We start from the raw sequence: 27,258 nt of genomic DNA on the forward strand, positions 1-27,258 counted from the left end.
GTTGGGCAGGCACCCTCACCGTTCCTGGGCCTCAGGAGCCCCCGCCTTCTGAGATCCAGAGCTCCTGCTCGCAGGGCACCCCCGTCTGCCCAGCCTCCATCTCCCATTTCCTGCTACACCCCATTCAGTCTTGGGGGCAGGAGGGCCGGTTCCAGGCAGGGTCCCTCAGTTATGTTGGAAGCGTCCATCTTTGCCATGGGTGCTTGTGCCATGGGGCAGGCGGGGCCCCCGGGTAGCCCGTTGGGAAACACCAGCTGGGTTGGAGGGGACAGCGAGGGGTGAGGAGTCCCCAGGGCCTGCAACAGGGGAAGGGCCACGAGCAGTGCTTTAGGAATGCCTCTCCATCCCCTCTGATCACCCAGTGGCTTTGAACTCCCTAGGGGCACAACCCCAAGGTGCCAGCCCCACAAATATTCTTCAAGAACCCTGTTTCCAGCAAGGGGCAGCCATAGGGCAGGGAGCTCAACATGCTTCCCCCCCTGGGCTGACCAAGCGCTCCCCTCCCATTCCCTCCTTTGCTGGTACTGACCTGTGTTCTGGCTTGGAGGGAGTTTGACCTTGGCCATAGGCAGGGTGACCTTTCCCAGATGCCGGGTACCAGAGGCTGGGTGCCTGCACACTTGCACCCTGTGGTCCGAGATGCTCTGCGCGGGATGGGGCCCCAGGAGGTGTGTCTTGGGGCGGGAGAGCTGTGTTGGTTGAAGAGCAGTGAGGTGAGGTGGGAGCCGCATGCGGATCTGATACACGGGTCTGCCCTGGCAGCTATGCCAGCTTGGGGGGATACGGCATGGAGGGTGGTGCACAGCTAGGGGTACCCTGGGGCCGCTGGAGCAATCCAGCCCTCAGAGCCCCACCAGCAAGGCAGGGGCCCAGACCCCCCAATCCTTGTCCCTGGACTCACCCCTTGCCCTGTGACCTCAAAGGACTGCGACCTCCGCTTCCTCCTCTTTGCTTCCAGCAACTCCTCCCGTTTCTTGCCCAGGCTTTTCTTCTGGCCACGCAGCCAGGGCCCGGGGCCATCGCCACGATGCTCGACGGCCCGGGATGGGGCCTCACCCGTGCTGCTGGACAGGTTGTCCTCACTGGCAGCGTGCTGCAGCATGGGGCTGGGTGGCCGCTTGCAGGCCAGCAGGCCGGGTGGCCGCGCATCCTCAGCCTCGCTCAGCGAGTGCAGGGACAGGCTGCTGCGCTCCATGCTGGGTGCCAGCAGGTGGCGCCCCTCGGCGCCCAGGGCCCGAGAGCGTCGCCGGGCAGCCTTCACCGAGATGCACTTGGTGTCCGTCAGGATCTCCTTCCTCTCTGTGGCGGGACAAAGGAGCACCCAACCGGGGATCAAGGCCACAAATTCCTCCCCCTCCTGCACCTCCAACACCCCTTCTCTGCCAAAGCATCCCCCCTTGCTTGCTGTTTAAGAAACCGTGGGCAAGTTTCTGAGCCTTACTTTCATCTGTAAACTGGGGATGGTAAAACTAACCCCACTGGCTTGTGAGGATTTTTTTTTTTTTTTTTTTGGCCAAGCCTTAGTTCCCCGACCAGGGATCGAACCCATGCCCCCTGCAGTGGAAGCGCAGAGTCTTAACCACTAGACCGCCAGGGAAGTCCCAGGTTATGAGGAGTAACTGAGATAACGGGCATAGCCTATGGCCAGGGCGTAGGGGTTCGGTCTATATTTGCTCTTACAATTATTTCTGAGTGGGAAGGTGGGGCGTGATCCTAAGCGCCATGTGTTCCCCATTCCGGTTTCTGATTGTGCCCCCAGCTTTGTGTGGACAGAGCAGCTCGTTAATCCTCTCTGGGCACTGGTGCCTCTCTTTCTAGAACGGTCAGCACCCGACGCATGGGTGTACTTAGAAGTGCAGAGGGAAGGAAGGGGCTCTGGGCTGGGTGATCTGAGCAGTTTGGACGATGCCAGGCTCAGGCTGACAGGGTGGGCAGGGGGCACACCTTTGCAGGACAAAGGGATCTCTGACAGGTTCTCACTGCTGTCAGGGGAGGAGTTGATCCGGCCGCTCAGGCTGCCCAGGCTGTCCTGAGTGGGGGCCTGTGAGACGAATTGGTTGGGAAGAGAAGCCACTGGACACAGCAGGGACCCTATGTCCCCAGGGGGCTGCTTTGGAAAGGCTCCATCCCAACCACTGGGTGTCCACCCTGGTGCTCCCACCTGCAGTAGAGGAGCCCATAGGGCCAGCGGTGCTCAGTGCTCACCTCCTGCGTCACCAGGCTGCCAATCTGGATGGGGGGTGGGGTGGGCACAGAGGAGCTCTTCACCTGCCAGGCCCCGGAACTGGCCTTGGACACGTGGTTGGCTTCACTGAGGTTGGTAGAGGAGGATGGGCATCTGTTGACCAGGCTGGTCCCACTGCGGTCCCACCCCCACCCTAGGGGGGAGCTGTTGTGTAAAGGGAGAGAGGACCCAAAAGTCCTGGCTCCAGACCTGTGTCACCTCCCCCCTTTCGTTCCTGCTCCATCCCCCCCAGGAAGCCCTAACCTGGGCTGGCATCTCTGGGACACAGCCCGTGGTGGCTCAGGCAGGAAGGACTGGCAGAAAGTGGCCCCTGGCCTCACCTCTCTGTGCTGATCGGAGGCAGGAAGCTGTCCTGCAGGAGCTGGGCTTCGGAGCTCAGCGTCTTCACGCTCTCTGGGTCAGACTCTGGGGTCAGCAAGGTTCCTGCTCTGCTAATTTTGGGCAAGGAGCTGTCCTGGGGAGGTGGGGAAGGGGCCGTCAGAAGACTTGGTCCTGGGCCGGGTAACAGCACAGGGTGACAAAGGCACACAGGGTGTCTGGGGCGGTAATAGGGGCTGGGAGCCCCAGAGGGCAGTGGGCTTGTTCTCGGTCCCCAGGGACAAGCTGTGGTAGGCTAGGCATCCCCCGTGGCACTGCCTGGTGGCCTGGTCTCCTGGGAGGGCGTCTGGGGCCATTTGTCATATCTCAGATAGCCAAACCTGACCTTCAGACCCTGGGTGGGGACAAGTGCCAGAGAAGAATACGCTGAGAAAGGAAGCTTACTCAGGCTTGGCAAGCCTTTGGGTGGGATAAGAAGGAAGGAGTCAGCGCCCTGGGGACCAGCCAGCCTGGTCCCACCGCCATGCCAACGACCTGCACGCACTGCCCTGGCCATCGGCCCCTCCCTTAGCGCGTGTGCGCGTGCTCAGGCCCGAGGCGCCCACCTGCAGGGCCCCAGAGGCCACGCGGTCCATGATGGCGGCCCGCTCCAGGCTGCCCTCGTCCTGCGCTCGCACGTACACGTCGTACAGCTCCTGCAGGCGCTGCGGGACGGCCAAGCTGTAGTCTGCCGGGGGAGGGGCAGGGCTCAGCGCGTGCCCTCGGGCCCTCCGCGGGTCGATGGGGCCCGTGGGCGGCTCGGACGCGCGGGGCGCGGGCCCTACCGTCGATGATCTGCCGCTGGCCCTGGATGATCTCGTCGCAGAGGCTGCGGTGCTGCTCCAGGCGGCGCAGGGCCTCGCGGCGGTGACGGAGCGCGCCGTCGCGGAGCAGCGCGTGCGACTGCATCTCCGTGTTCTCCACCTCGAGCTCGTGCACGCGGCACAGCAGGCTGAGCACCTCGCGCTGCTCGTCGGAGCCGATGCGCCGCGGCAGCGTCTCCTCTAGGCGCCGGCCGCGCGCGCGCAGCTCTCGGCAGCGCTGCTCCAGCGTCAGCTGGGGACCAAGCGGGGTGAGCGCCAGGCGGGCTCTCGCCCACCGCTGAGCCTGTCCCCGCGCCTCCAGTCCCCGGACTCTGGGCTCCCGGCTGAAGCCCCGTTCCGAGGCCCACCCTCGAAGCTGCCTCTCGGGCCTTGCAACCAGGGGCTGCCCCTGAGGGGCCCGTCTCTGCCTACCTTCTTGCCGTCCTGACCACAACCCATCCCTGGAACCAGCTCCGTGGATCTGCTGAGCCCAGCCCAGCTGATGCCCTCAGGGCTCACGGTACCCTGAAACCCCCTGGCCAGGATATGCTCCAGAACAGAGGGCAGAGATCTGGAAAATCCTCATTATGATATTGGCTACCATTTGTTGAGTCCTTGGTATGTGGAAGGCATTTGTTTAATCTTCCCAACAGCCCTACTCGGGCTGACTGCTCCCATTTTGCAGATATAAGAGAGGCACAAAGAGGTGAAGGAGTTCAGTGAGGTCACAGGGGATTTGTGGCCTGAGCTCCCAGCTCTCACTCCTCGCACAGGCCTCCCCCAGCCCCTTCCTGCTGGGGCCTCTCAAACCCACTCTCCCAGACCCCCAAGCCCCAGGCACCTTCTGCTTTCGCAGCTTCTTCTGCTCCCCCATCAGGGCAGCGATGCTCTCCCGGGCGCAGGCCACCTCGGGGGGCTCCAGGATGTCTGGCTGGTCATCGCCTGTGTCCGAGTCCTTCTCACTGTCGTCCTTGGTGTAGGACTCCTTGCGTTGCTCCTCCCTCCACTTGAGCGCCCTGCGTGACTTCTCGTGCTCCCAGCTGCCGCAGCCCCACCCCCGAGGGAGACCCGGGATTCAGGCCACGGTGGGAGGCACGGCATGCATCTCCAGCTCCCAGCCCCTGTCCCAGGCGGTGGGTGCTTACCCTGCAATGGTGAGCAGGTGGCGGGAGGTGTCGATCTGCACCTCCATGGCGTGGTTCTCCAGCTCCAGCAGGTGTCTCCGCACGTCCATCTGCTCCTGGAAGGCGCTGATGAGCTGCTCCCGCAGCTGTCCCATCTCAGCCTGCTCACCCTTCTCGCTGTGCAGCTGGACCTTGGCTGGCCGTTGAGCGGCAGGTGGGGGAGGTCAGTGGAGGAGGAAGGGTCAGGCCAAGAATGTCTGGGCTACCTGGGGCCCTCCCCTCTCTTTCTTCCCAAATGACTTCCTGTGCAAGCACCTCCTCCAGAAAGACCTCCTAGATTACCACAGCCCTCCCACATCCCACTTCCGCATTGAGTCTTCAGGCTATGACCCAAAGGTGATTCCCAGCTTCTCTGTATGAACTGGGCTTCCGCCGGCCTTTAGAGCACCTTTCCGTCAACTAATAAAAGGTGCCCTTTAGACACTTTACTGCCATCTGTTGGAAAATCATCATAGCAAATACAGAAAGTGTATGAGCACCGTATCCCTTCTGGTGATGCCAGGCACAGTCTCGGAGCCCTGCACTGCAGCCCCAAGAGTGACGCCCCACACAGCTAAATGCCCACGTGCCACTCACTCGTGTGATACCACCTAACCCTCAGGTCGAGTCTCTGAAGCAGAGATCGTGATTCCATTTGACAATTGAAGGACTGAAGGCTCAGAGTGGTTGATGACTAGCCCAAGGCTACCCAGCCAGAAAGAATCTGAGTCTAGCTTTGAACCCGGCCCCGCCTGACCCATGAGCAATTTGAGACGGCCTGGACGGGGCTTCGGGAGACGGGCTCCCACTAACACAGACCCACACACACACCTTGGATGTGACAGATGTCGCCCCGCTCCAGCCGGCCGTGGGCCTGGCCCCGCCCACCCTGCTTGTCGATCTTGCACTTGAGCCTCTGGATCTCGCCCCGCAGGTCGGCGATGATGCCGGTGTACTGCGTGATGTGGTAGGAGACGTTGAGCAGGTTCTGCTTCACCTGTGGGGATGGGAGGGGAGCAGGTACGGTCTCCTGGACGCCGGGGCCTGCCTGCGGGTTCCTCTTTTCTCTTTCTTACCCCTAATCTTTCTGACAGTAATGGCCTCCTTACCTCTGACCCTACAACCTCTCAACACTGCGTGCCTCTGCCAGAGGCATACTCCTAAAACGCTGCCTTCCCTGGTCAACCTTCAGTGGCTCCCTACTGCTTGGGGGAATGCCCTAATTCCCCCACCACTCTGTCTAGATTTTCTTTTGACTCACTGCTCCATCAGGAACATTCTGCTCCAGCCGAGGAACCATCCTACTTGCCCCACTCCCACCACCGACACCATCTCCTTCCTGCCTCTGGAACCTCTACCCTTACTGCTGCCTCTCTTCCTAAATTTCCTCCCCATCCTGTTTCCCTCTCACAGTCTCCAAAGAGCTACAGGGGATCCCACCAGCACCCCCATCCCCGATCGTTGGCATCACTTCTTGCTGTTAATAATATTCTGAACTATCAATTCAGGGTATTATTATTACCTGTCTCCTCCCATCATTCAGTTCCTTGAGGGTTGGGATAAATCGTAAAGTGCCTGGAACAATGGCTGGCGAATCGTAGTGTCAGGAGAGTGTTCACGAAATTCTGTCTTAGAATTCCCACCCCTCTACCCATACGGGTGGAAACAAACGTCCTAACAGAATAGTGGGGATTCTAACACGTTCACCGGAGAGGGTGAGAACGTGGGCTTGGAAACCAGGCAGACACAGCTCTAGTCTCAGCGTCATCACTGCCCTGGGACTGGGAGGTCACTTAACTCCCTTCAGCCTCATTTTCCTCAGCTGTGAAACGGGGACAGAAATAACGCCTGCCTCATTTGAGGATCAGATGAGATGATTTGATAAAGGGCCCAACGTAAGTGCGTAGTAACGGTCACCTCTGTCTATTAGGATTAGGGGCTTTGGAAAGGTAAACATCTGACTATCTAAAGATGAAAAGGGGAAGATGGAAGGGGAAGACGGGGCTCGGGGCTCACAGACCTTGCACGAGAAGAAGGGGACTCTCAAGGGCTGTGGGCTTCCCGGCAGGCAACAGGGAAGGGCACAGGAGTGACACTGGACTGGGGAGTGGGGCCAGTGCAATGGTGGCTGGTTCCAGAGAATGTGCGGTGCAGTGGCAGGGACTGGAATCAGTCCAGGGGCTCGAATCTTGGCCCAGGAAGGCGGGCCCTGGGGGACAGACCAGGGGTCCCTCACCCTGGTCTTGATGTTCTTGGCCCGGCCAGCGTAGGTCAGGGTGTTCCGGGATTCCTCAAAGGCACTGCTCGCTGGGCTGATGTGGGCGATCATCACTGTGCGGCTGTTCCCCCCCAGGGAATCCTGGATGGGGCCGAGGGCGGGCTGTGGTCAGCAGGACCCTGCCTTCCTGCACGCTGCTCCTGCCAGGCTGTTCGTGATGCCCTTGTGGGGTGTGTGTGTGTGTGTGTGTGTTTCCCTCTATCTCACACTCACACACACACACACGCGCACACTCTCACAGCCGCTGATGCCAAGCATCACAGGACTCTCCCCTCCTCCTCTGCTGTCCCCCCTTCTTCCCTCTTCCAGCTTCTTCGCCAAAGTTCGTATCCAGGTCAGGGTCTCCCGGCTTCCCTTCTCCCCTCATACGTGAGAACGAGGAAAGGCAGCGGCCCTGATTGGCTGGGAACCAGAGGGGGGAAGAGCCCCGTGGGGCCCTGGGCCCCTCCCCCATCCCCTCTGGCTTCCCAGGTCCCCCTTTATCCGACTGCTGGTGGCGCTGTTGTCTTGGCTGGCGTGAGGGGGGTGATGGGGGCCTCTGTATGAAGGTTGAATTTGGCCTGTGGCCACCGCCTCCCTTGCCCTGGGTTTGCTATGCCCTCCTGGACAGACAGAGAGTGCACAGCGGGGCTGCGGGCTTCGGGGGAGACAAAGCCCTTGGCTGCGGCAGTTACCAGCTGGGCGACTCCAAGCAAGCTCCATGACCTCTCTAATCCTCCGCTTCCTTGGGTTTCGAGGGTGGCAGAAATTAACTGTCCTGCCTCCCGGGCTGTAAGTGCAGTGATGCTGGCAGGCCGATTAAGCCACCTGCAGCTCTGCTATCGGCCCAGACACACCTCTGCTGGGACCCTACGTCCAGCACTTACTAGTGTGAGGCCTTGGGAAGGTTACTTAGCCTCCTAGTGCCTCGGTTTCCTCATGTGCAAATGGAAATAGTAATCCCCTAACTCAGGCTCGCTGACAAGATGCAAGGGACCGAGAAGGGGGTGCTGAGGCACCGAATACAGAGCCCAGCCAGGAGCAGGGCCTCCCCTACAGCAGCCTCTGAGAGCCCTGATGCTGACTGACCACCTGAACCCCCAAATCCAGACGACCCACAGCCCTGGGGTGGGGGGTCAGATGCAGCCCTTTTCCCTCCCTGCTGCCCAGTCTTTGGTGAGAGTCACCAGATAACATACAAGACACCCAGTGAAATCTGAATTTTGGATAAATAACAAGTGGGTTTTTGGTTTTTGTTTTTTAGTATAGTATGTCCCAAAGATGGCATGGGACATACTTATACCCAAACAGATTTTGTTTATTTGAAATTCACATGCAGCTGGGCGTCCTGTATTTTTCCTTGAGATGCTGGCGGCCCCACCCTGGGTGCCCAGGCACTGGGCCCGGCGGCAGGTCATACCTTCAGGAGCCGGGTGAGCTTGCTGTCACGATAGTTGACGTACTTGTTGCTGCTCTTGTCACTCAGCGCGTTGATGCAGTTGCCCAGGGCCAGCAGCGAGCGATTGATGTGGGCCCCCTCTTTCATGCGCTGCCCACGGTTCTGTGTCTGGGGGGCAAGCAGTGGGTGTGACTCCCTGCCCCGGGCCATCCTGAGTTGTAAACCCCTCCCTCTCCCCCAGGGCCCCTGCAAGGGAGAGATGCTGAGGGCCTGGTCCCACCTTCTGTCTGGCGGGGGACGGGGGGGGGCGGTCACGGAGGGCTTTCGAGAATGTCAGAGAACCGGAAGGCCTCTGAACAAGAGTGGGGGACAAGAGGCTTCTGAGGGCTGAGACCCTGGCACTTCGTCTGCCCCGGGGGGCTAGCCCCGCGGCACAGCTAAGGCAGCGCTGAGAATGCGATGGAGGTGGGTCGTGGCTTCCCAGGCAGCTCAGCTGAGAGCCGGCCCGGCCACGGGCATGGCAACAGGCGTGGCCACGGGCACATGGCTCTAGAGGGTGCGCCAGGCTTCAGGGAGGGAAGAGGGAAGTGTGTGTGTGTGTGGAGGGGAGTGTGTGTGAATTGCGTGTGTAAATGTGACAGCACGTGTGTGTGAGAAAGTCTGTGAGGAAATGGGTTGAGGTGTATGTAAGTAGGTGTGAAAGCAGGACGGTGTCAGTCCCAGGAGGCTCTGCCTACAGCCGCCCTCGGGAGACGTCTTTGCCCAGCCTGGTGAAGCTGGGACCCACTCACTCCAGAGGCCGCGGGGCACACCCTCTCCCCCCGCGGGGAGCTGGCTGCTCCCCTGTACTCCTCCTCCAGGAAGCCCTCAGGCCTTTACTGGAAGAGAGGGGTGTGTTTCTCCAACCCCACCCTGTTTAAACCAACCCCACACGTTCAAACCAACCCCACACGTTCAAACACAAGCCCTGTTACATCTCCCTGGTGCTGTCCTGTCCCTCGCATTTGCTTCAGTGCTAACGGTGACATCACGCAGCCCCAGCACTCACGTGACCCTGAAACCTCCAAGTTTGCCCGCAGGAGGGGGCCCGGGCCCAGGCGCAGGGCCAGGCGGACTGGGCTTAGTGATGGGGGACAAATACTGAGAAATGGGTGATGGACCTTTTTCTCTCCCTGATGTGGTTGGCAAGGGCCCCCTCCCGGGCTCTGCCCAGGGTGCCCCCAGTCGGGGGACGTTGTTTCCCCCCTGCCCCAGCTCCTCATTGGGCCCCTTCATTCTCTTGCCTGTTCCCCGCTCCTCCGGGGCAGCCACTGTCTCCTTCCCTGGAGAAATCCCCACGCTCCCAGGCCCCTTCCCACAAACAGCCCTTGTGTGCTTCCCCAGGGTCCCCCCCATCCTTCTTGCTCATCGGAGACATTCCTCAGTCCCTTCCCCTGGGGATCCCCCTCATCCCCGCCCTCCCTGGGACAGTCCCCACCCTCACCCCTTGGGAAGCTGGGCGGCCAGCATCCCTGCCCTGCCCCCCAGGCTTTCTCCCCAGCCCCACGGGGAGCTAGCCTCACCTGGGAGGCCCGCTCAGAGCCAGCCAGGTCGATCATGAACAGGCGGCCCTGCCGCACCTCCTGCAGGACGTTCTTGACCCGGCTGCGCTGGCGCACGGCCACCTGGAGCACGGCGTGGGAGCGGGAGGACGTCTGGTTGGCGGCCGTGGGCTCCTGGGTCCTCTGCCGGTTCCCCTTCAACAGTAGCTGCATGATCTGGGTGGGCGGGGACGGGGGAGGAAGGCCACTCCTGGGGACCCGTGAGGATGCTCCCACGTCCTGCAGCTGAGAGGTTGGGAAGGGGCCCAGGCAGGGGTGGGTCGGCCCCCTGGGTGCTGCGGGGCCTGGGAGGTCAGGGCCTGTCTGTAAACTGGGAGGCTGGTTGCCTGGTCAGCCCCCAGGGTCTGCGTGGCTGGGGGCGTGTCATCCAGGATTCTCTGTGTCTGCCCCAGCCCCAGCCCAGCTGAGCGGGCAGCTGCTCCCTGGCTGCAGGGCCCAGCCCCCTCCCACCCATCCCCACCCTCCCCGGGAGGTTAGTGTCCCTCCCTACTGTGACTCGCCTCTTTGGCATTGACGGTGGAGACCTCGGTGATCCCGGCCACCTGGATCACCCCTTTGGAGTCCTCCCTCAGCTCCAGGTACCCCAGGGCAGGGTTCAGCAGGTCCCGGATCATCTCATTGTAGATCTGATGGGCCAGGTTGGGAGGGGCAGGGGACAGATGTTAACGGGAGACCAAGGGCAGGAGGTTCAGGCAATGGCCAGGTTCTCTGTCCCTCCCGAGAGCTCCAGGCTCCTCTCAGGGAAACCCTGGTTAAGGAGGACGACCCCTTCCTTCCTATGGGGTGGGCATAGGGGGCTTCAGCACCCGGAGGGAAACATGGGGCCGCCAGAGGCAAGGGTGCAGAGGCATCAGAACCACACGGAACAGGCTGGCCAGGCCCGGGACAGGGGATGGGGCCTGACCCACGGCCGAGCCCTGTTTGTTGCTAGGCAACCCATACTCGACCTTCACCTGCTCCCACCTCGCAGGCCCCCAGAGTGCATCTTGCTGGCTGCGTCAATGCCACGCTGGCTGGGGCAGCTGCTGGCAGCAATGTCTCACTGCCCTTCCTGAGCTGTCACCCGGGAGATTATCAGCTCCCGGAGGGAGCCGGAGAGGCCAGGAGCCAGATGGCGTCTAGCCTGCTGGCTCTCCTGCCTCTTCTGGCCTCTGTGTGTCCCCCCCCACCGCCTGGCCACCCCCGCTGACCCCTCATTGCCTGGTGGTAGCACTCATACAGGTGGGCATCAGAGGCTGTGGCAAGAGAGCGAAGGCTGGCAGGTCCCAGCCTGTCCGTGTACGTGCAGTTCCCACCTGTACCTATAGACACTGAGCGCCTGCACGTAGCCCGGCAGGGCAGAGACAGGGTTGGCTTTCAGGAGTGTGCCCAGGAGGATGGCGTCTGGGAGGATGGCTGAGGTCTGTGCTCAGCGACAAGGCTACTTTGGAGTGTGGCACAACGGGCACGGCTCGGCTTTAAAGCCCTGGGGTCCTGAGTTTGAATCCCTGCTCCCTCACTTACTGTGTGACCTCGATCTAGTTGCCTAACCTCTCTGAGCCTCAGTTTTTATAAAGTGAGGCCAACCATACGCACATGGGAGAGCAGCAGCGATGAGCGCCCCAGGAAACTGCCCCGTGACAGGGAGGTGAGCCAGCCCGGTCCTATGGGCCTCTTGTCCAAGCCCACGGGACAGGGTGGAGGGAGGACCCACCTCCAGGTAGGACATGGACACCTCATATTCCACGTCGTTGCTGGTCTCCTCAATGGCACAGAAGAGGTCATTGAGGGTCCGAACGTAGATGCCGGGCTCGTGGTCTGTGCCCAGCATGGTGTAGGTTTTCCCGCAGCCTGGGGCAGAGCAGGGCGGCGGGTGAGCAGGGGCTCCTGGCAAACCTGGGTCTGTCCTCAAGGCTGGACCCTCCCAGATGGCCAGGGAGGTGGGGGGAAGGGGAGAAGATGGCATCCTTGGCTGGGGATGGGGCTCTGGGTCCAAAGGGCCCTGGGGGAGGGTGGTTTTAATCAGCCACGTCCTCGGACCCTGCTCCGGTTGGGGCCAGACTAGCTCGGTGGTGGAGGGCAAGGGGGCTTGATTCTCAGAGGGGACAACCAGGGCATACAGTCCTCTCCGTGGGCTCTGCTCCCCCTCACCTGTGGGACCATAGGCAAAGACAGTGGCATTGTAGCCTGAGATGACGCCTTCAATGAGGCTCTTGGTGGTGGCCTGATACACCATCTCCTGCAGGAAAGAGGAGACCCATCAGGGGCCTGGGCACAGGCAGGGCAGAGCACACAGGCCCACAGGCACATCCTGGCTCCCAACAGAAGCAGCTTCTGTCCCTGGAGCCCTCGGCCCCAGAGAAGTGGGGGTGGGAAGTGGGGAATGGATGTCTCTGCTTTCACCCCATGGGGGGATGCCAGCCTGAAAGAGAGCTCAGGACACCTGAGACGCCTCCCCCCACAGCCGGCTCCCAGCCCCCAGCCCCGAGGACACACGCATCACATCTGCCGCTGGGAGCATCCCGCAGATGGGCAAGACGGGGGTCCCTGGGAGGGTGTCAGCTTCCTGTAGCTCCCCTCCCAGCACCAGATGGGCTTCAAGCACTCTTCTCCAGCTCCCATAGGGGCCGCCTGTGGGGTGTGCTGTGTGGGTCCCTGTGTAGGGTGGCCTCTGTGTGCTGACCGGGGCGTGTCCACACAGGAGGCTCTGAATGCACCACGCAGGCACACGCACACTTGCACGTGTGGGGAGACAGCAAGTGATGGAAGGAAGGCTGAGGGTCGGTGGCAGGGTCCCCCAAGGACTCCCTCCTGAGGGGGTCAAAGGGCAGAGAGAGGATCTTGTATGTCCCTGGGCCCAGGCCCCCCCTCACCTGGGTGGCAGTGAAGTCAAAGGCCACGTCGAATAGGTAGGACTTCTCCCGGGAGCGATGCGCCCGCAGGATGTCGTCGGGGTCTTCCATTGGGTCCATAAGAACCACCATCTGCAAAGGTACCCGAGGGGAGGCTGGTGGTCACCCGGGAGCCCCAGGCCCATACCAATGTCAACACTGACCACTGACCTCACCCCTCCTCACTCAAGACATGGGAAGGAGTGGGGACGATGCTCTGTGTCCAGGAACGCCGGGGCCAAGAGGTAAACTGAGTCCTGACAAAGGACAAGGCACTGAGGGGGATGGGCTGTCCTAGAGCCACCCAAGGTCGCAGACACAGTGATGCAGCTCCTTTCCTGGGTCAGCAGGGGAGCCAGGGCCAGTGGCAGCCCAAAGAGGACTTGAGAGCAGACAAGGCATGAGGGGCAGCCCTTGGAGGGGCAGAGGGAGCTGACTGACAGAGGAGGCTGACTTGGGAGCCCGGCCCGGCTCCATGGACCTGGGAGATCCGCATGGGTCCCTGTCGGTGCACCCCCGTCCAGCACCAGGATTCAGGAGGCCCAGTGCCGGGAGGACCACAGCCTTGGAACTCCCACCAGACTCCTCCCAATAGGTACACAGCTGTGCTCACTGCGTCTAAACTGGCCTAAGACCCCTGGGGTCCCAGCAGGGCCCCCTTCTGGGATTCTCAATGGAGGAGGGAAGAAGGAAGAGGTAAGACAGCTCCCTAGGAGGCCCGACCCAGGACCCTCACCCAGAGGTCTTACCCAATCAGATGGGATTCCAGGTAAGCCAGTTAGAGGGGATGCTCCAGACAGGCTGGGCTGGGGCTTTGTGCAGGGAAAGAATGAGGCTACTGACTGAGGCCCCCTCACAGCCTGCCAGAGGCTGGGTGGCCATGGTGAGCTGAGTGCAGGGTGTCGGGGCCTGTGGCTGTACCTGGGGTGCCCACCTGTCCCCAGCCACCACCTCAGGGCTTCAGCCCCAGTGCCCTGTAAGCTTGTCCCAGGATCCAGTTCCAGGCTCGGGCCCTAACGCCAGCAGCAGGAGCCCTGATCAAGTTTCAGACCCAAATGAAGATACACCCGCCCACAAGTCCTCAGGTGTGGGTCCCAGTGGAACGCAATGGAACTTGACCAGATGTACAGCTCTCACCCTTGGTGCCAGAACTCCTGTGCATACCGGCAGCGCCAGCGGCCTGAGGGCCACCCTCTAGGGACCTTTGATGCAGGAGTGGGTGAGCTGTGTGCACTGATGCCCATCACCCACTGATCACCTTCAAGTGACCTCTGGGCACTGCCAAGTTCATGGCACCGTCGGCATTTGGTTCTTTTGACATCCAGGCTCCTGAATCAGGACATTGTCAGCACGACTGCTATGATCCCCTCTTAAAGAGGGCGTTGGGGCTTCCCTGGTGGCGCAGTGGTTGAGAGTCCGCCTGCCGATGCGGGGGATGTGGGTTCGTGCCCCGGTCCAGGAGGGTCCCACATGCCATGGAGCGGCTGGGCCCGTGAGCCATGGCCGCTGAGCCTGCGTGTCCGGAGCCTGTGCTCTGCAACGGGAGAGGCCACAGCAGTGAGAGGCCCACGCAAAAAAAAAAGAGAGAGGGCTTTGTCTGGGTCTCCATCTGTCTGGGCCCCAGCCTGCGCCCCACCCTTCAAAGCATCACCCCCATCCTGGTCCACTCTGGCATACAATGGAGCCCTTGTGCCCCTCAGCCAGGTGAACTGGAGCTGAGCCGCGGAGGGCTGGGGTGGGGTGGGGCGCTGTGGGCTGCACAGGGAGTTCAGGCCTGGTGACCACGACTGCTGGGCACCTTCTATGGACCAGGCATTAAGCGGGGCCCCCGAGGAGAGAGAGAAAATGAAATGTGGTTTCCTGCCTCTGACATCACAGTGGAGTGGGGAACAGATCATTGTAATAACAAGCGCTGGGCTCCAGGAGGCAATCAGAGCATAGAGGAGGGGCCTGTGATCCGTGATGCAGGTTTTCCACTGCAGGAGGGCTTGCTGGAAGAGGTGGCGCCAGCACTGAGTCTTTTTTTTTTTTTAAGCTTATTTACTTATTTTATTTTTGGCCGCGTTGGGTCTTCATTGCTGCACGTGGGCTTTCTCTATTTGTGGCGAGCGGGGGCTACTCTTCGTTGCGGTGCGCGGGCTTCTCATTGCGGTGGCTTCTCCTGTTGCAGAGCATGGGCTCTAGGTGCGTGGGCTTCAGTAGTTGTGGCACACAGGCTTCAGTAGTTGTGGCTCGCGGGCTCCACAGCACAGGCTCAGTAGTTGTGGCGCACAGGCTTAGTTGCTCCGCAGCATGTGGGATCTTCCCGGACCAGGGCTCGAACCCGTATCCCCTGCACTGGCAGGTAGATTCTTAACCACTGCGCCACCAGGGAAGTCCCCAGCACTGAGTCTTAAAGGATGAGTAAGAGTTGGCTGAGGAATGTGAGGTGAGGAAAGCAGACGAGGGAAAAGCATTAGCAAGGCCACAAGGTGAGAGGCAGGCTGTGGGCAGACGGCCTCAGCTCCGAATCACTGGCGATTCTTATGAGAAAGGCAGGGATTTTTCCTCCCGTCCCGTCTGCCAGGAATCTCGACAGCACAGACCCAAGATGGCCACAGAAGGAGACGTTGGGGCTCCTCTATGAGCACATGCTGCCCCCGTTCTGGGAGGCTCCTGTCCGTCCTAAATGTCACCCAGGCTGGCACCCAGCATGTGCCCAAGGAATGTTTTCTCAATAAGGCTGCACGGAGGGAGCTTTGAAGGTGCCATATGCAGTGCTACGTGCTTTGCACACACTTTCTCATTTTCCCCAACAGCTTAGAGTAGGCACTCATATCATCTCAGCATTATCATGAGGAATCAGACTGGTACCCAAAAGCTGCACTGCCAAGTACAGAGCTGGTTGGATTCAGAGCTGCTGGGTTCCAGAACCCAGGCCCCTAACCACCAGACCTCCCGCCCCTGCCTCTGGACCAACAGCTGCCTTCCTGGGGCCTGTCCTGGTTGAACTGTGTCCTCCCCAAATTCAAATATTAAAGTCCAATCCCGCAGTCCCTCAGAATGTGACCTTATTTAAAAAGAGGGTTGTTGTAGCTATAATCGGTTAAGTTAGGGTGCGGTCCCTTTGTAAGGACTGGTGGTGTCCTTATAAAAAGGGGAAATTTGGACACAGACACGTGTGGCGGGAAGATGACGGGAAGAGACACAGGGAGAAGATGGCCATCTGCACGCCGAGGACAGAGGCCTGGAACAAATTCTCCTTTGCAGCCTCAGAAGGAGCCAGCCCTTCAGACTCCCGGCCACAGAACTGTGAATGAACATATTTCTGTTGTTTAAGCCCCCCAGTGTGTGGTACTTGGTTCCAGCAGCCTTACAAATTGATACACTACTGGAGGCAGGCTCCTGCCTCAGCTCTGAGGGGGTGGGCTAGTCTGGGAGCTCTCTTTCACAATTCCCTGCATCTTATATTTTTTAAAATTAATTAATTTTATTTTTTTTTTGGCTGCGTTGGGTCTTTGTTGCTGCGCGCGGGCTTTCTCTAGTTGCGGCGAGTGGGGACTACTCTCGTTGCGGTGGCTTCTCTTGTTGCGGAGGCTTCTCTTGTGGCGGAGCATGGGCTCTAGGCGCACGGGCTTCAGCAGTCGTGGCTCGCGGGCTCAGTAGTTGTGGCGCGCAGGCTTAGTTGCTCCGTGGCATGTGGGATCTTCCCGGACCAGGGCTCAAAGCCGTGTCCCCTGCCTTGGCAGGCGGATTCCTAACCACTGTGCCACCAGGGAAGCCCCTCTGCATCTTAAATGTTCATGCTTGTGGCATGCTGGGCACCTGACTCTGGGAGGTTTCAAGGGCCACGCTGACCACACAGGATGCACAGGGCCCTCCCGATGCTGGCGGGATGGTGGAAGGCAGGGCCGGGAGTGGGGAAGGTGGGTGGCACACGGCAGGGCTCTGTCTCCACTGGTCCAGGTCTGCTAGCTCAGCAAAGGCCCCCGGGCTTGACCTCTCCCTGCCCCCACTGCCTCCACCTCCAGATGTGTTTTTCATTCAATGCTGACTGTGACCTTTCCACGGTTCTAGCTTTGGGCCTGGAAACCCAAGACCCGCAAGGGAAGTAGGGGGCCTCAGGCTTGGGGGAGGGTGTCATCCATAGCCTGTGTCCCCATTAGGGACCAGGCTCCTCGCCCGCATCTCCTAGGTGAGAAGTACCGTGAACAAAGTGTGTCGGGAGTTCTTCCGCTGCACACCGCTAGCTGCTGGTCTTTGATCGGCTTTGCAGTTTTAACCGCTTCTTTCTGGCCTCCAAATGGCTAAACTGAGACCAGGGTTTCACAGTCTTGGCACTATTGACACTTTGGGCTGGATCATTGTTATCAGGAATTGTCCGGTGTGTTGTAGGATGTTTAGCAGCAGCCCTGGCCTCTACCCACTAGAGGCCACGGCACAGCCTCCTCCCAGTTGTGACATTGCCGAATGTCCCCTGGGGAGCAAAATCGCCCCCAGTTGAAAACCTCTGACCTAGACTATTCCTCCTCAAGCCTCCAAACTGGCAGCGAAGATCTCCGGGGAAGGGGATGTGCAAGTTGGGTTCAGGTTCCATACTGCTGTGTGACCTCGGGAAAACTGCACCACCTCTCTGGGCCTCAAGTGCTTCCCAGTTGGAAGTCTGGGAGGACCAACAAGGCCGTAGCCTTGAGAGAAGAAATCATGCCAGCACTCCTCACCTACTCAGGAAGCCCCAGCAGAGAACGGGCATCTGGGGAGGCCCCAGCCTAGGAGACATCATTTCCAGTCCTGGGAGCTGAGTCCATAGCTCCTGTATTCTCAGGGTGTAAACAGGACACAGCGAAACAAAAGCCTGATTCTAGGTGGCTATCACACCTGTAAGGCTGTTTCTAGATTTTTGTTTTTTCTTTAAGAAGGAAAATTCATGGCTGGTCATAGTTCTAGTTGTAAAAGTACCATCTTGTGGGTACTCAAGAAAGGAGATTTTGATCTCAGGAAGGGTGTCCCTGGGCCCTGGCAGCCTTCAGGCTAGATGGAAAAGACCAGAACGCTGAGCTCATAAAGCCACCAAGGCCCAGCTGGCTGCTCAGGACAGAGCCACACCTGGCTGATGTCCTGGACAGGTCTCCACCTGCCTACAGGACTCTGAGGACCCTGAGGCCTCGGGTGAGAGGACGTGTGACCAAGATCGTCTAGGGCTGCATCTCTCATGGGCCTACAGTGTCGCCCTGGGAGCTTGTAAAATACAGATTCCCAGGCACTGCCCAGATTCACTGAATGAAAATCTCTGGGGAACTGAGCCCACAGATCTGCCTTTTTAACCTGCACTCTTGCCTTGTACCCATTCAGGCACTCAGTAGAAGAATCCTTGCATCCTGGCAGCATTATTCATAACAGCCAAAAGGCAGGAAGCAACCCAAATGCCCATCAACTGATGAATGGTTCACCTAAATGCAGAGTAACCATAGCCTGGGATAGTATCCAGCCACAAAAAGGAATAAAGTTTGAACCCAGGCTACAAGGTGGATGCAGCCTTTTCTTTTTTTTACTTTTTGGCTACACCCCGTGGCTTGGGGGATCTCAGTGCCCCAACCAGGGATCAAAGCCCCACCCCCTGCACTGGAAGCATGGAGTCCTAACCACTGGACTGCCAGGGAAGGTCTTACAACGTGGATGAACCTCGAAAGCATTATGCTCAGTGATACAAGCCAGACATGAAGGACCACATATTGTATGATTCCATTTCTACAAACTGTCCAGAACGGGTGAATCTATAGAGACGGAAAGTGGTTTCCTGGGGCCGGGAGGGGGCTGGGGAGATGGGCGGGGTGGTGGCTAAGGGTGGAGAGAAAGACTTCTTGAATCCTCTCCCAGTCACCCTCCTTTGGGGCTACAGAACCAAGAAGCATCCAGATGGTGGGTGTGCACGGGGGGCTCCACCCCCGGGCAGGTGAGTGGGGCCGAAAGCGCCCGGGCTGCTCCCACAACACTCACAGTCTCTGACTCTCGGCATCTGTCACCTTATACTTTATTCATCTTTCACAATAGCCTGCACTTGCGTGGCACAGCTCTCCCTTACAGGATTGCCCCTAATCCTCTCTCAACAGCTCTTGGGCTGGGCTGAGCAAGTTCTTTCTTTCTTTTTTAATTAATTATTTTTGGCTGCGTTGGGTCCTCGTTGCTGCGCGCAGGCTTTCTCTAGTTGCGGTGAGCGGGGGCTACTCTTTGTTGCGGTGCGCAGGCTTCTTATTGCGGTGGCTTCTCTTGTTGCGGAGCACGGGCTCTAGGCGCGCGGGCTTCAGTAGTTGTGGCTCGCAGGCTCAGTAGCTGTGGCTCGCAGGCTCAGTAGTTGTGGCTCACAGGCTTAGTTGCTCCGCAGCATGTGGGATCTTCCCGGACCAGAGCTCGAACCCGTGTCCCCTGCATTGGCAGGCAGATTCTTAACCACTGTGTCACCAGGGAAGTCCAACAGTGGAGCAGGTTCTTAACATACTGTCTTCTGATGAGGAAACGGAGACCAGGATCCGGAAGCCCCTTGGTGGCTCCTCCGATAGGACCCCAGGGGCATGGGGTGGGGGTGACAGTTGGGCTTTGAACAGATAAAGGCTAACTGCGGGATTATGCATATGGTCAGGTGACTTAAATCCTGTCGACAAGCATGGTCTGGAGGGCTGGGGGGAGGATCCGCAGGCTGCGGGCTCTGTGGGGGGGGGGGGAAGGGAGCCGTCTATTCCGGAACTTCTGGGCCCCAGCGACCTCTCAGGCTGTCCCTGTGGCCATCAGTGGCATCCCTGAGGGGTCTGGCGTCAGGGTCTATTCCCGGCCCAGATGCTAGGAGACCAAGCTCCTACCTGACCCTTCCGTGAACACAAAGGTGTGGCCGTGACAGATTGGGGACAACCAGACAGGGAGCCCTGAAGCCAGAAGGGGGCGGGCAGGAGGTGGACCAGGGTTTCACTTACCTCTGGGGCCTGAAACCATCCCGTGTGTCAGCCCTGGAGATAAACTAACCTCTATTAAACGCTGACTGTGCGCCAGCTGCTGTAAGCACTGGGCATGCGTTAGCCCGTGAAGACTTCTAAGATGGCGCTGTGACAATGATCCCGAATCAGATGGGGCGATGGGGGTGGGTAAGACCACAGGCACCCGGACCACCTCGTGACAAATCCAAACCCTAACTCCGGCTTCCCCAGAATCCGGGCACACCGGCCTCTTGTCCCCAGAGGACACTCTGCCAAGTGAGTGTCCACCTCTGCAAAGCTAGGGGAACAGTGTCTCCCTCATCTGTAGGAGAATGACGCCTAGCTCTAGGCAAGGCAGTCCTAGGACCCCGCACGGTGGCCCAAGCCAGTGGCTGGCTGAGGCCTCGGTCCACCTCTACCCGCTCAGAACCCACCGACTGGTGGGCTTTGGCAGCATCGCCTCCCTGCTGACCACCAGGGGCCGGGCTTCAGTAGTGACCTCTGGGCTGCTGTGCTCGGCGGCTCCCGACCCGCTAGCCCGGGACAGCAGGAGCAGGGGTGAAGTAAGCCCTGCATCACAGAGGAGGCAGAGCCCAGAACCCCAGGCCAGCAGAGGCTGGGTTGGGGAGCCCTTCTGCGGGGCTGGGCCGTGACGGAGGGGCCACAGCCAAGGGAGCAAGGGAAGCAGCGGGTCAAGGGCAGATCCACTTCCCAAGCACACGGCTCTTTAGCGGAGGCCGGGTCTGTGTAGGATGCTTGGGCCCAGCTGCACCTTTGCTGGGAAAAGACTCGAAGGCCCTGTTGTCCTGGGGATGCTCGCAAACTCACCCTGCCAGCCCACCGGGCTCCAGACCTCAGGGAGAAGGACCAGAGCAGCTGGCCCATCAGTGAGGCTGGCCAAGCCTGCAGCCCCCAGCCTCCCTCAGGGCCAGCTGCGCAAGCCTGGATGGCCTGGGCCACAGAGAAGCCATGGGGGTCACCGGAGAAGGATGGAGGTCAGGGGGCAGGGCCTAGCCAGAGGGCGAGGCTATCCATTTTACTTTGTGGACTTCACCTTACTGGTCAGAGGGACGGAGCACCTGAGCGGCGGCTTGTTTTTCGGAGGTTCCCAGCCTGCCATTTGCTGTGGCTTCTCCCAAACTGCAGTCCAGGCAAATGTATCTTTGGGGTTTTTGTTTGTTTGTTTTCTTCGGCCCCATCATGCAGAATCCCACGCGGGATCTTAGTTCCACGACCAGGGATCGAACCTGGGCCCCCTGCCGTGGAAGTGCAGAGTCTTAACCACTGGACCAAGGAAGTCCCAGGCAAGTGCATCTTGAATCCAGCAGGGAGAGAAGATGCTGGGGGCCAGAAGCTTAGCATTCTCCCTGCAGGGCCTGGAGTCTGTGTTGAGAGCCCTGAGCCCACACTGCTCAGACCACTCTTTCCATGTCTAAGCTGACAAAGGAGCAGCTCCGTTGGGACTGCCCAGCCCTTGGGACCTTCTCGGAGGCGCAGCTTGGCCTCCCTCTCCACTGGCAGGGACAGAAAGGAGCCAGTGTTTGCTGTGCGTGGGCACACAATGGGCTGTGCCCGGGACCAGGGCATTTCTCTCAGCATCAGTTAATATCTATCAGCCCCCACGCCGGCTGGGAGCCAGGAGCAGCCCAGAGAGAGGGCATCATTGTTCCACCTCTGAGGACCTGATATCGCTGGGGCCAAGCTGGACAAACAGGGAGTGGCCTTGCCTGGAAGGAGGTTTCTCCTCTCGAGTTCTCTGGCTGTTCATGGCTGGCCCCTCTCATCAGCCAATCCAGCAGCCCTGGGCCCTCTCAGTCACTTGTATATGATAACTCACAGCTATTAAATGCCTACTGGGTACCATGCCCTGGGGAAGCGCCGTGCATATATTTGCGGCTGAGGACCCTCCAGAGGAGGCATTATGGTGACTGTCGCCACTTACAGAGGAGGCAGCTGAGGCTTCTGGAAGCAACCTGACCCAGGCCACACAGCCGGTAAATGATGGAACCTACACTCCACAGCTGTTGCGGGCATTCATGCTACCCCCACCAGGCCTTTAGATGGGTTCTTCCCAGCCCCCCGCTGCCTTCCTTCAGGCCTTTGAGGAAGGCTACCCTTTTCCAACAGGGCACGGAGGAAGAGAAATCAGGAGGCTGGTGCCACCCAGCTCTGTTGTGGCCACAGCTCACTGGGGCTGAAGGAAGAAGCTGGGTGGGGTGAGCACTTGCCCCCAGGGACCCCGAGGCAGGCAGGCATCGCAGGCTTTGTCTACCTATGGTCTTCTTACCATGGCCCTTGGGCTTCCTGAGTCCAGCCTGCCAGGCTCAAGGCCAGCAGGTGCCCCCTTTACGCCTCTCTCTGCAATGCACTGCCCCGCCCTGACTCCTCTGACCTCCTAGCACATCCAGCCACCTGGATGGATGAGCCTGGCCACTCAGGAGAAGCTAGCAGCGGCCACAGAGCAGAGGCAAGGGGTTGCTCTCGGGGTCCCCAGAGGCCATATCACCATGATGCTTCTACCCAGGCAGCAAGCCTGCCCCCACCACTGTGCCCATCCCCACCCCAAACCTGAGTCAACTGCCTACCCCAAAAACCATCCTGGCCGTGGTCTACAGAGTGTGCGGCCTGGCTCCTGCCCACGCCGCCAACCTCATCTCACTCCTCTCGCCCCTTCTCTCTCTGGCTTGAACCACACTGGCCTTTTCGCCATTACCCAAGTGTATCACAATCCCTCTCACCACAGGGCCTTTGCACATGCAAGTCCCTCTAGTTGAAATTTCTCCCTTCAGCACACTCCTAATGACCTCTTCTTCATCCCTCCTGTTTCAGCTCAAGCACCCTTTCTCAAGGAAGCCCTCCCTGACCTCTGGGTCTAGGTCAAGTTCCCTCTTATTCTCATATCTCCACACATTTCTTTGCAGCCCTTGTTGGCTAAAAACTCATACATTCATGACTCAATTCTTTCATTTAAGTCTCATCTCCCTGTGCTGGCAACGGAGGGAGGACAGGGTCTCTTCTGTTCACCGTGGTTTCCCGGCTCCTAGCACTGTCCCCAGCGTGTGTTGTGGGCACTTGATAAATATTTCTTGTCTCCTGTGTAGACGGAGGTGGGGCTTGCCCTGCCCACCTCATCATGTTGACAGGAGAACCAAGAGAGCAAATAGACATCCAAAGACTTTGCAAAACATGAACAGTCTGGAGGTGAGCATTAGCTCTAGACCCTATGAACACGTGCTCTACGGGTAGCAGACCCACTAAGGTGGGGAAGTCAAGTCATGGGTACACGGAAGGTGTGTGAATTTTTTCAGGGCTGAAGGGAGGGGCTCAAGCTCCCCCTCCCCCTCAGACCAGGGAAGCTTTTAGCTCTCCTTGGATCAATCTAGGGAGGCTTCCTGGAAGAAGGACTATGGTTTCCTTGATGATGTAGTCAATAGTACAGCCAAGAGTTCAGAGGGTAGAGGAAGGGCCCTTCCTGCCCCTACCAGGTGTGAGCAGACCTCTGCCCTGCCCTACAGCTCCCAGCCACACAGCCCCATGTACCTGCTCGTCTACTTTATGGGCGATGAGAGTGGCTCCTTCTTCCAGCTCCGCCACGCTGATGGGCCGGACCCGGAGCGCCACCTGGGAGGGAAGGCCAGACCCCTGGGATTAGATGGAGAGGGTTGTGCCGGGCCGCAGAGAGAAGGATGAGAGGACCCCAGGAATCCTCCCCTGGACCAGCCCCATGGGTTCCTCTCTGTTCAGCCATCCGAGCCTGGTTCATCTTAAGGAAAACTCAGTGGTTCAAGGCTACCCTCTAGGTCGAGGCTACCAGGTCCACAGACTGTGGGCTCTGTCTGAGTCTATGAACTTCCCAGGAGCCTGTGCCCTAGGGAGAGCCCCAGCGGAGAGAGCTGTCTGCTCCGCCAGGCTGCATCAGTCACACCCCAAATTAAGCACCTGCATCTCCCCTGGGCTTTGAACTTGGAGCCCTTGGCAGTGGAGCAGCCTGTCTGTGCGTCTGTGGACAATGTGGGTGGGAGGTGGGACGGGGGCCCAGGGGACATCCCCTCCTCATGCTGACAACCAGTGACTGCATTCCCACCTGAGGACAGTGCCATCGGAGGCTCCCACCTCCCTCTATCCTCCTGCCAGAGAGAGATGGTGGGTCTTCATCCTGGGCCTGGGTCTCCCCCCAGACGGGGCGCTGCTGCTTCTACTGATCAAGGGGAAATAGCTGCTCTTGTGGGGCACCAAGGGGAGCGCGTGGGTATAACTAACGGGCCCTCATGCCAGGTAAGAACCCTTCACTCTCAGAGGCACTTCACTGCCTGTCAGGCCGCGCACACCGGCCTCCTCAGCCAAACTCCACGGGTGGCAGGGAAGGCCCCTCCAACCCTGCCCCAGGGGCGCGCACCACACAAGCCAAGGCAAGCCATTTTCCAAGAGACAATTCTAAACTACCAGAGAGGATGTTCCAGAGCCTCCCCGGGCTTGCTTGGGGGCCTGGGGCTGAGGTTCGTCTTCGGAGCAGCGAGCTCATCCTACAGAGGCGGGAGTCTCTGGGGGCTGTATTATCCTCCAGTTACATTACCACCCACCTGCTGGCGATGGCGGCCCTTTCCCGGACCTCAGAAGTTGGGGGGGGGGCTGGGAGAAAGCAGTGGCCTTGGGGTCACTGAGTCTTCCCCCCATCACTCAGTCTGGCCCCACTGATAATCAGAAACCTGTCTTTGTCTCCACCTGTCTCCCGTGCCCCCCACTCACAACCTCTTCCTCTGCCCCAGTCCCCGGGGCTATGAGGGGCCATCTTGGTTGCTTCCAGCACTTCTCGGAAATGTTTAGAGTCCTTACTTGGGCGGCATCTGTGTTGCAACCCAATAACCAGCTACCTTCAACCCTGTACCAGCTCCTCTGGTACCTGGGGGCTCTTGTCTACCTACCTGTGATCCTCAAACCCTTTAAACTCCTGACGCCACCGGGCTGGCATGCCCTGGTTCACCAGGAAACTCCCACTTTCCTTCCCCGGGCAGGTAGGTCAAGCCCTCCCTGCCCATGGCTTTTCTGGATCAGAGAGCAGTGTTGTTCCAGAGCCCCATCTGCACAGGTGGGGGGTGGGGGGGCCCTGCTGGGAAGGTGTAAAGGGGGAGTGGGACTGAAGCCAGGCTAACTTTCCAGGCCTTAGCAAGGTGGCCATGATGCCCTCCTTCCTGACATGCACCACTCGGGGCAAGTTGCTCTGGACGCTCCCAGCCCCTGACCCTGAGTGTCCTCTTAGCGGGGGCACCCAGTACGGTACGGAGGCCGCCCGAGGTTGTGGGTTCGGGGGACCAGGGATGGGGTCGAGGAGGGGGAGGTTGACGGGTTCTCACCATGAGTTGCTGGTCCTTGGAGTCCCCGCTGTCCTTCATGCTGGCGGCGGGTGGAAGGGCTCAGGCCGCGACAGCGGTCGTGGCCGAGCCGCAGCCCCACCGCCGCCGGCTCCCTCGCAGCCTCGCCTGCGCTGCTGCTGCCTGACAACCCGAAACCAACGACGCGCCCGCGGCCGAGGCCGCCGACAGGGAGGCGGGGCCGGGGGAGGGCCCCGACGGCACCTCCCGCCTCCCGCGACCCCGCCCCTTCGCGCTGCTGCCGAGGGGTGGCCGCCTCCGCCGGGTAGGCGCCCTAGGCTGCTCCGCTTTCCCGGCGAGTGTCCGCCTATGCGACCCTCCGGCCTTCGGCGCGGCCCAGCGTCCGTCCGTTTGGTAGCTCTCGGCGCCCCCTCCCCGCGCCCCGGGGCTCGCGGCCTGGGCTCCTCTTCCACGGCCCTCCAGGGGGCGCCCGTCCGGCCGCGTGGCTCGAGAGACAGACACGCTGCCTCCCGCTGGGGCCGCGAGCATCCTCTGCCGGTCTGTCTGTCTGCCTGTCTGTCTGACTCAGCGTCTCCAGGGCGGCGGCTGGCAGCCTTGTGTTTCCATGGGCGCTGCGTGCATCGTGGCTGTGGGCTCGTGTCGCTGGCGTGGTGTCTCCACCGCGTGTCCAATGACAGGGCGGGCAAAGAGTTGGCCCTTTGTCCCCGCTGCCCACCCGAGTGTGCAGGGGAGCACCTATGTCACTTGGGTTGTGTCACAGAAGAGCCCGCCTCTCAATGTACCTCGCTAGCAAACCAGACCTGATCCGTAAACCCGGAATCTAGGTCAAGATGGTTGGGTCAGTGTGCCTTCCGGCTCCCTGCCTGCTGTAACAGCCACGACAGTGTTCAAGAAAGTACAGGTCAGACGCTGCGGTCTCCATTCTTGGTGAGAACAATAGCAATTACACACTCAGGGAGCACAGTGGAAAGATTCCTGGCCTCAGGGGCCCCAGGAAAACAGGATTCTGGTCCCGGCTCTGAATCCAACTTGCAGAACCACGTGGAGTCAGTGTTTCCTGTACTCTCTGGGCCTTAGTTTCCTGGGTGATGGTGGAGCTCCACCTGCTTCTGATGGAAGAAGCCATCATCTTTCTTGTCTCCTCCTTCACCCCCTGAAGCTGAGCCAGGCAGCCCCCCTGCAAAGACTGGGCAAGGGGAGTCCAGTGGGGTTCACTTCCCTTTTAAGGAGCTGGGTACAGGAAGAGCCGCTTATCCCCTGTGGCCATCTCAGACGGCCTGGCACACGTCCAGAACATGATGCCAGCCTGTGTCCTGGGACTGGCTTCCCCGGCTGACCCCAAGGAGCTCGTGTTAGGTATAGTTATTAACAAACAGTGGCAGAAAGCCGCCAGTGGCTTTGGATTTGATAAATAGGTAAACCCAGTAAAGCTCGGTGGAAACCAAACACTCCAGCATGGGCTCCCAAGGTTTTGTCCCATTCTCTGGCCCAGGCTGCTCTGCGCACGAAGGCTGGCCAGTTTGCAAATGGGCGAGCTGCATGGAGAAGCAGGTAAGTTTGAAGATGTGTCATTTGGATTGAAAACACCCTCCAGGGAATTCCCTGGAGGTCCAGTGGTTAGGACTCTGTGCTTTCATTGCCAAGGGCCTGGTTGGATCCCTGGTCGGGGAACTAAGATCCCGCAAGCCTTGTGGTGAGGCAAAAAAAAAAAAAAAAAAAAAGAAAATCCAAAATTTGTTAAGAAAGGAAGGAAAGAAAACACCCTCCAGGCTTGCATTTCAGACCCCCGAGGCTAATCCATTTGGATCAGAACACGAGGCCTCTAATCAATTACACTATAGCTATTTTTCTCTCTCTTTTCTGTTCCTCCTCATGCATAAATCCCACACAGGATGGCCCGTGGTGGTAAAAATAAGAGGACCTTCTAAGCGGGTGGTCCCAGCCCATATTACTTAGATTCTGACTCATCATAAAGTCATCTCTATTCTCAAACGTCCCCCACTTGACTCCAGTGTTTCTGTCAATGACACCCCCGTTCTTAGAGCCCCACACCTCTAAGTCATCTTTGACTTCCCCTCTCTAGGTTCCAGTCCTGGCGGTTCTACTTCTGCAAGTGCATCTCCTCTTCGATGTCTCCTGGCCATCCCTTGCCCCAGCCCGGCCCCGGGCTCCAGCTTTTACCTCTTCTCACCTGGGCAGCATCATGGCCCCTTGTGCCCCCTGCCTGCGGTCTCCTCCACTTCTGAAAGCTGCAGCTCTGACCTGGACGTAGAAGCCGGTACCTCGCTC

At 59.5% G+C, this 27,258-nt stretch overlaps 1 protein-coding gene across 1 annotated transcript; it reads right to left on the bottom strand.

The window, feature by feature from the left end:
• Positions 1–115: 115 nt before the first annotated feature.
• KIF19 (kinesin family member 19) lies at positions 116–25,029 on the bottom strand. The gene is given in 20 exon segments (XM_089901840.1): positions 116–296; positions 530–764; positions 766–849; positions 851–1,299; positions 1,945–2,152; positions 2,155–2,317; positions 2,566–2,699; positions 3,169–3,290; positions 3,388–3,658; positions 4,247–4,445; positions 4,551–4,725; positions 5,400–5,565; positions 6,805–6,927; positions 8,246–8,392; positions 9,787–9,981; positions 10,326–10,451; positions 11,519–12,043; positions 12,678–12,788; positions 23,180–23,260; positions 24,991–25,029. Coding segments are annotated over 20 exon segments (3,684 nt in total). The 3' UTR covers positions 116–165.
• Between the last annotated feature and the right edge of the window lie 2,229 nt (positions 25,030–27,258).

Source organism: Delphinapterus leucas, chromosome 19, assembly GCF_059928025.1.
Source record: "Delphinapterus leucas isolate spDelLeu-1000000601 "Yukka" chromosome 19, BTC_Dleu_Yukka2, whole genome shotgun sequence".
Lineage (NCBI taxonomy): Eukaryota > Metazoa > Chordata > Mammalia > Artiodactyla > Monodontidae > Delphinapterus > Delphinapterus leucas.